General features: G+C 37.2%; 1 protein-coding gene across 1 annotated transcript; it reads right to left on the bottom strand.

Moving 5' to 3' along the window:
• Positions 1 to 365: 365 nt before the first annotated feature.
• On the bottom strand, positions 366 to 1,889 carry LOC110465400. The gene has a single exon (XM_021521183.1). It carries the CDS (start codon positions 1,887 to 1,889, stop codon positions 366 to 368), a length of 1,524 nt encoding a protein of 507 aa, XP_021376858.1.
• Between the last annotated feature and the right edge of the window lie 6,742 nt (positions 1,890 to 8,631).

The following is an 8,631-nucleotide window of genomic DNA, read 5'->3' as shown; positions in this document are numbered from 1 at the left end:
TAGGTCTACTGACTCAACAGACCATGTGAGCTAATCCATGACCACCTGTACACAGTATTTTCTCTGAACAAAAGTCAATTACAACCAAACTTGTTAGGAAGTATCCCTGGTTGAGGTTGATGAAGATTTTCTAAAGAAAAGAGACTGACCGTATATGAGCTTATGAGGAGCAAAAAATGTAAAACAATTTGGGAATCTATTAATATTTTTTTTGTTATAACAAGGGTGAATTTCTGTCCGTGTCTTATTGATGCATCACCAACAGATATTGCAATAAAGGACCCAGCCGTTCACACATCACCTGTATCATCATCCTATGGTTCCAGTACATTGTATCATAACCTCCAAAGTTGTTGTCATACAGACTAATACATGGGTTTCAACACTTTGATTTTATAGTTAGGGTAGTCTTGGTACCGGAACACTGCCCAGACACTACCTTTACTGTTAATACTGATTGCCACGACATGCCAGGAGTCACTGTAAATGGATTCTACCTCCCCAGTAGTGTTGATGATTAAGATCGAGTTGTTTCCATAGTCACCAACTAGCAGGTTTCCGGCAGAATCAAAGGTTATGTCAATAGGGTGGAATGCCTTGGAAGTAGAACTTTCTGGAGTCGTCCCTTTGTCCTCTCTGTCACCATGGTAGCGGTGATATTCTTGGAACAATCTGTCAAGTACCAAGATATGAGGTCTTCCTTCGCCTTCATGCTCTCGTAAATCCAACTCCACAACTGCTATGTTCCCGGTGACTGGACATGCAGCGACCTTTGTTGGTGTACAAACAGTTCTGGTTAGCAGGACATTTCCACGTACATCACAACGCACAAGTTTACGGGTCATTCCGATAACGATGTTGCCTTCTTGTGTCACGCAGAGACATCGTGGTGCAGACGTAGTAGTGAGCCTTTTGATTGGTTCACCTTGTGATGGGAGTTCCATTATCGCGTTGTTGACTTCTGAACTTGCCCACACATTGCCAGTAACTGGTGACACACTTATATCACTGACACACACTTTGAAACACCCAGTTCCACATCTCCACACCTCATCATTTATCTGATAGATAGACGATACTTCGCTGCTGCAGATCCAAGCTCCCTCGTCTTTGTTGGCACAAATGGCGCTGACGTTGTATGGAGCTTTTCTTTGAACTTCTTCTTTCAATTGTGCCATCTTTTCCATCGGGGTATTGCATTCATTTTCTTCAGCATCATAAGCATACACGAACTGGTACCCAACAGTGGTCAATTTCCCCACCGCAAGGTCTAGGTATCCTTGAGGTTGCTTATTTGGTGTGAAAGTCAGATGGCATAAGTTCAATTCCACAGCTGGTAAAGGGCCAAGTTGTTTCTCTGTGTCAAATATCTCCACATCACTTTGGGTCTGTAAAGTGTCTCGACATTTCAGTACCAGTGTGTTTAGATCTTTAATTCTGGCCTCCATGTCGATTTTATACTTTTTCAATCGCTTTTCATTTTCCTGCTTGAGTTCTGTACAACGCGAGATGGATTTCTTGACAACAATGTCAATTTCGTCTTTCATCCTTTTCCCTTGCTTTTCGATCTCGTCTTGATGCATTTGAAATTTTCTTTCATTATTCTCTATTTTTTCTGCAATTGTTTCGACTTCTGTTTTCAGATCGACAATATCGTTCTGTTCAGTTTGGTCAATGAATGATTGAATATTACCTTTCTTTGAAGCCATTACGTCAGAGAGACTGTCCAATATGTGACCGTCGTGAACGCTGGCTATACAACGGATGCAGGCCAGCTCTGAGCACTCCCAACAGCACAGCGTCAACTCCGTACCGTGGTGGTGAACACATGACGTGTTACCTTGTACTCTTACCGGTATTTGAGCCCGAAAAACAGACTTCGACGCCATTGCAGAACTAGTAGTGAGTGTAATTGATTTTAAGCCTCATCCAACCGTGAAGTTATACCCGGAATTGTTCATGTAAACATACTGGTTTGTCTACAGTTTATCATAGCACAGGGATAAAGCCCGATGGACTGGTATGTTTTATGTTACGCATCACCAGAAAACAGGAACAGATTTGAGGGTCCGTTCAAATTATCAACGATCAGCTATGGGTACATAGGCCAAACTCGAACCTCCCTTCTTATTTCATACCGATCAAGTTTTACATACAGACAGTTGACTGCGCATGTGTCTTACTTCTAAAAATATCCACATACATGACAGCACGGAATTAGATTAGTGATGACACATAATACAGATGGCGGATCGACTTTCACTGGAGAAGTGGCGCTATGACTGCAGAAAACTTTGTATAATCAATATGTCATGTGTGTTGGGAAGACAGAAATGTTATCCACGGAAGGAGAATGCAATTTGCGTGTATGTAGAAGACAATTTTTCAATCTTTCTAACGATAACAAGCATTTTTTGTTAATCACCCAGAAATGGGTTTTTTTCGAATGAGTTGCGCGGGGTTGATTTTCCGACATTGAGAGCTTTCCACTTTTTCGTACATATAAACTACCATAGGGAGAGTCGTTTATACCGAGAGTTTATTTAAACCCCTAAAATATGTAATATTACTCTACTCGTGTGCGCTATAACTTCACAAAACTGTGGAGGATCGATCTGCCACCTGTATTATGTTTCCTTTCATATGTATTATTTTGAAGGTAGGACTCGGGTAAAAAATGACACGTTCAGTCAACTTACTCTGTATCTAAAACTGGATCGGTACGAAATAGGATGGGCGATTCGAGTTTGTTCAGAAAATACCAACTGTAACAAGTTCTTTGGTCTCTGTACGTGCTCACGGTCACCGGACCCTTTAAACAAAAAGACAAAAAACTGTTAGGAATTAATTACTCGAAATTCACACGCGAGCACGTTGTCCTAACCTTGGCGTGCCACTGACTTCTCAACATCAAGCGTGCCATAGGGCTTGGTTGGCGACATACTCCCCATCGAGATTACCAAAGAGCTCGGGGCAATGGAGACTGATGCTTTTTGCAGGCGATTCCCTGTTCAAACGTTTTCGTTCAGACAGTCGACGTCGTGCATAACGGTGTTTTTGGGAAAGCGTCGCCACCTTTTGTTTTTGACAGGGATTGGTTGTGCATTAGTTACGGTTTGGGGATGGATTCTCATGGCAGTGCATTCCTTTAACCTTTAAGCAGAAGTAAGATACAGGGATGAAATCCTTCGTCGTGTCTTATTGCTCCCTTGTGTAACAGGTCTAATTGTTTATACCCGAATCGTTGTAGCAGCAGGTTGTCGACACTTCGTGGCTAACTGCAACATTAACCCATTGGACTGATCGTCATACAGTTCCGATTTCACGGTTCCTTACCGAGCATTTGAAAACAGAACTGGATAGGATAGCTTTCAATCTTTTTAACTATTTTATTTATCGCAACATCTTTGACTTACAATTGGTATAAAGAGATATATAAATACCAAGTTTCTGGTACAGTAATAAGCATGCATGGTTATACAGAGGGATACAGTATAAAAGAAATGGAGGTGTACTGCAGTTACATATACAAAATACTTTCATGCAGGGGAACAGACAGAGTTAATGTTTTTGATAAAGGTACATATTTTCTTTAGCGATGCTTTTCTTTTAGATGACATTATATTACACTATGCCGTCTAATTAACATAGAGGATATGATTATTTTTATTTCATTATCTAATGCCGAACATTCAAACATATAATGAAATTCGTCTCCAATATCTCTTGCATTACACAATTGATAAACACACGTCAATGTCTAGGTATATTACTCCATATTCCGGATTCTACAGGTAGGTTCTAAACCTACAAAGAGTATAGGCATATTTTCTTTATATGTTTGAGTAGTTTCGAACACAACTTCTTTCTTAAAAACTCTATATATGGTGGATTTTGGAAAGTCTCTGCATATTTCTGCCCAGTTTTGTTTGAACTGATCAGTCCAGTTAAGTTGTTTTTTTGAAACAAGCCACATTGGATTAATTGGATTTTGATTTAACCAGATATTAGAACGTCCGCTATTGTTCAGAGTACTCTTTCTGCTTTCTATCCATGCGAAGGAACCATTTTGTTTCGCTGATGATAATTAATAATCTAAACAGAATATTACTTATTTTTCTTTCTTTACCTCGAATCAGTATTGACTAATATGTTATCATTCTGGTCTTATTTTCTATACCACGAGGATGCCTGCCGAGCTCTCCATAAACCAGGATGTCATGAGGAGTAGAAGACTTAAGGTGAAGTAACAATTTGCAGAATATTAAATGGACTCTTTCTATAACGGTACTATAAGAAACTTTACAACCATATTATAGAACTGGTGTAACAATTTTGTCAAACAAATCCAGTTGACACTGTATTGTTAGATCATGTAATCTACCCTTTGCAGATTGTATGATGGCAGGTCAGTTGGTTGAGTGAACAATTTTCCAATATTCAAATCAAGCTTTGATAGATTTATTGGGGGTGGGGGTGGGGTGGGGTGGGGGGAGGGTATATCAGACGAACTACAAGATCATAATTTAACTAACGGGGTATTAGTAGTACCTGTCTTGTGCTTCAAATACTGTGGAATGATATAGGTAACCTAGTAATGGAATTTGGTGAATTTTCTCACAAACGATAGATCTTTATTCTCATAAAATACTATGAACAGCGCTTGATCCGTTACTTTTAACAAATTCAAAAATTTACATTGCTTTTTTACATGTATGCATTAGCTTCATAAATTACTGATAAGGTCAATATTATACAAAATACCAGGCGTTAGTTAAATGTTTTAATTAAGAAGCAAATATTGCAAGAAATTCAAACCATCTTTTGTACCAGTGCCAAATATCTTATCAGATTAACCATTCAATTTTTTATATATACAAATGTATTTCTTTTCAAAAATATTAAAATTTGAATTAAAATTATATATGTAGGAATCAAAAGACCTTCTGGAAACAGAATACAAAAAAATATCAATTATTTCCAAAACAATACATTTCTCTAAAATACAGTTTATGCGTAATCGGCATTTTAAACCCTTAAAAAGCTTTGAACTACCGAAGATTGTCTGGTTATTTCAGGTCTTATAGAGGAGGTGCACATTGTCTGAACATTAAAAAAAAATCTTATGCACACTGGTCTTCATTGAGACACATATTCACCTTTGACCGATAGGTGTGACATTATTTAATCAAACGACACATTGATTAATTAAGGCGCGGCTCCAAATGACCTACGTTGTAATAGGAGATCTATGAATATCTCATGGACAACGTAGACTACGTTTCCTATCAAACAAGTGATGTTTTTTTCCCCAAATACACTTAAAGCTGAAGGTAGTTTTTAACACACTATTCGAACAACGATTATCGCTCGTAAAATAAACTCAAGTTGCCGAGGCAAAAGCTGTTTAGACTGACTGACAGCTACAAGGTGAGGTTTTTGCTGTACTATCATCATATATGTACAGGACAGGACCTGGTAATTAAAAGCATTTATACTGTTAGATCATTTTTAGTGTGAAAGTGCTAAACAAAATCGATAGAGGCTTAAATATCAAACACGAAAATATTGCCACCATCCATATCGGTGTTTCTTCACACCTATGAATGAATGTATCATTTTTTTTATAGTACAAATACATCGCCATACATGTATTTACTTGCCATACAGATTAAACATAACCCGTCTAATACATGGGTTTCAACACTTTGATTTTATAGTTAGGGTAATTTCGATACCGGAACACTGCCCAGACACTACCTTTACTGTCGATTTTATACTTTTTCAATCGCTTTTCATTTTCCTGCTTGAGTTCTGTACAACGCGAGACGGATTTCTTGACAACAATGTCAATTTCGTCTTTCATCCTTTTCCCTTGCTTTTCGATCTCGTCTTGATGCATTTGAAATTTTCTCTCATTATTCTCTAATTTTTCTGCAATAGTTTCGTTTCTGTTTTCAGATCGACAATATCGTTCTGTTCACTTTTGTCAATGAATGATTGAATGTTACCTTTCTTTGAGGCAACAATGACATCAGAGAGGTTGTCTAATATGTGACCGTCGTGAACGCTGGCTATACAACAGATGCAGGCCAGTTCTGAGCACTCCCGACAGCACAGCGTTAACTCCGAACCGTGGTGGTGAACACATGACGTGTTGCCTTGTTCTCTTATCGGTATTTGAGCCCGCAAAACAGATTTCGACGCCATTGCAGAAGTTATAATGATATAATTAGCAAACGATTCCTCCGGTAATTTATCGGATTACCTCAGGAATGTCAGACAGGTAAGGTGAGTAGAGGTCTGTCAGGGGTTATCTGTCTTTGCATCGTTGACTCTACACATACACACTGACGCAGTACCGAGCTTTGAATTTAAATTATCTTTGCCAGGTTTGGAAACGTACAAATGCAAATTTAAATATACACAAGCGGTTAAGTAAACGTAGACTAGCAAAGTATTACATTCCATATATCAGGTTGTTTACGCGTACTACTTTTTTTTTTAATTTATTCGTAATAATATTTTTACGTGTGAATCTAGCGTTTCATCTCTATGCATATCCTATTACGGCAATGCGTAGAAAACAATCGCGAGGGTTTTTGCGCTGTTTATTATTTACAGAATGATGTACTGTTGACATAAAGACCCAAATGAATCTCTCAAGTACTTTGTCTTAGCTCGTAACTATAACTGAGAAATAATCAACTTACTTGCATATAGCATAGTGAAATACATAACGATGATGAGAAAATGCCATGCAAAAAATAATTAACGTAGGCAGCTTCCGTTTGTCTAAATTATTTTCCAATATTAACAAATTCCAATATATATATATATATATAAAGAAAACATTGAGAAGTCCTTGTGTTGGAATTAAATATAAAAAGTAGAACAAAAGACAGAGATAGCGTCTCTAGGCCTTTCTCGGGTTGATTCCCCGTTCATCAGGAGACTGTTTATTTTGAAAACAGGTATTGTGAGGTCATAGTTGTTTACACAAGAAAGTATGACGTCATCAATAATGCAAAGTCATTATGACGTCACAGAAGGCATACACATAAATCCATGACGTCAACAACAATACAAGCTAAATTGTGACGTTACATTACTTAGACAAATGCATAACTTTATGATCTTACCAACAATAAAAAATACGGGAGATACAAATTGTTTCATTTACGGCAACAATAAAATATGAACAATAATATTTAAAGCACAGCAATTGCTTAAAGCATGACACGTTGAATTAAATGTGAACTATTCAGACTGGGTTTCAACAGTTTCATTAACTCCCGACTCCTTAACTTCCCTCTAACGTAATTGTGTAACTGTTTAACCATGTAAAACACCGAGGAAAAAAATAAACATTGCCGCCTCGTTGATGATAAAACGATTCAAACCTTCATAGGACACAAACTAATCATTATAGCATGACTTGTTTTTTCATGATATACATATTTTTTTCTTTCTTTTTAATTACATTTTCAACCAAATAAATTAAGAGATAATATCATTTTGCCGATATTAACCCATGGATTTTGACGTGGAAAAACAGGAAATAAAAAGGAGTTTGCACCTTTTATTTCGAAGTGATTCTTATATATGAAAGATCTCCATTTTTTGGAATAGAGACTAAATAAGAACACTCGGGCGAAATCGTACCAAAATATTAGGTGAAAAATGAAAAAAATACATTACGAAAAATTCTGGAAATAAAAATTGAAAAATTTGGCACGTCCGGCTAATTCGTTACAATATATAAAATTTGATACATAAATTTCACAAAACCATAATGATATCAAATACAAGTATTTAATATTCTGTACGTATATTTAAATGTCTAAACCTTTTTATCACACCACCCTGAACTCTTTAAGGGTGTTTATTGTAAACTTTACTAATTCCAGTTCTTCACCATAAGGACATCTTATCTAGGTCGTCTTTTGCTAATACGATAACCTATATTTTATTGACATAGACTGTAAGTTTTCAACTGGTACAGTCATTACAGACACACTTGATTTTGGAGTTTGTTTATTTAAATTATTGTGTTGAAAATAAAACTGTACATCCAATAATCCTTATTCTGAAGTTGAGACGAAGTTCATTTTTCAACTTTTCTGTGAAAGCTTTAAACCCCGACGATTTTTCATAATATAGGGAGAGGCTAGAAGTGTCACTTTCTATCTCAGATTAAAATATGCTTGAAAATACACAATTGCTTTATTCTTATGCCAAAACACACTTGCTAGATGTGATTAGTTTTCAATACACGCTATACTTACTCTTGCGCTCAATACATTATAAAATGTAGCCTTCAAGCATCCTCGATACTCCAGTGATTATGTTCTCTTTCGCTCTTATGCAGAGAGCGTAAGTGAGTGTAACCCATGGAGAGTCGTAAGTGAGTGTAACCCCTGGAGTGTCGTAAGTGAGTGTAACCCCTGGAGTGTCATAAGTGAGTTTTACCCCTGGAGTGTCGTAAGTGAGTGTAACCCCAGGAGTGTCGTAAGTGAGTGTAACCCCTGGAGTGCCGTAAGTGAGTGTAAACCCTGGAGTGTCGTAAGTGAGTGTAACCCCTGGAGTGTCGTAAGTGAGTGTAAACCCCTGGAGTGTCGTAAGTAAGTG

Source organism: Mizuhopecten yessoensis, unplaced genomic scaffold, assembly GCF_002113885.1.
Source record: "Mizuhopecten yessoensis strain PY_sf001 unplaced genomic scaffold, ASM211388v2 scaffold11073, whole genome shotgun sequence".
In the NCBI taxonomy this organism is placed as follows: domain Eukaryota; kingdom Metazoa; phylum Mollusca; class Bivalvia; order Pectinida; family Pectinidae; genus Mizuhopecten; species Mizuhopecten yessoensis.
The sequence above is the reverse complement of the archived record's forward strand: the minus strand, read 5'-3'. Positions and strand labels throughout refer to the sequence as shown.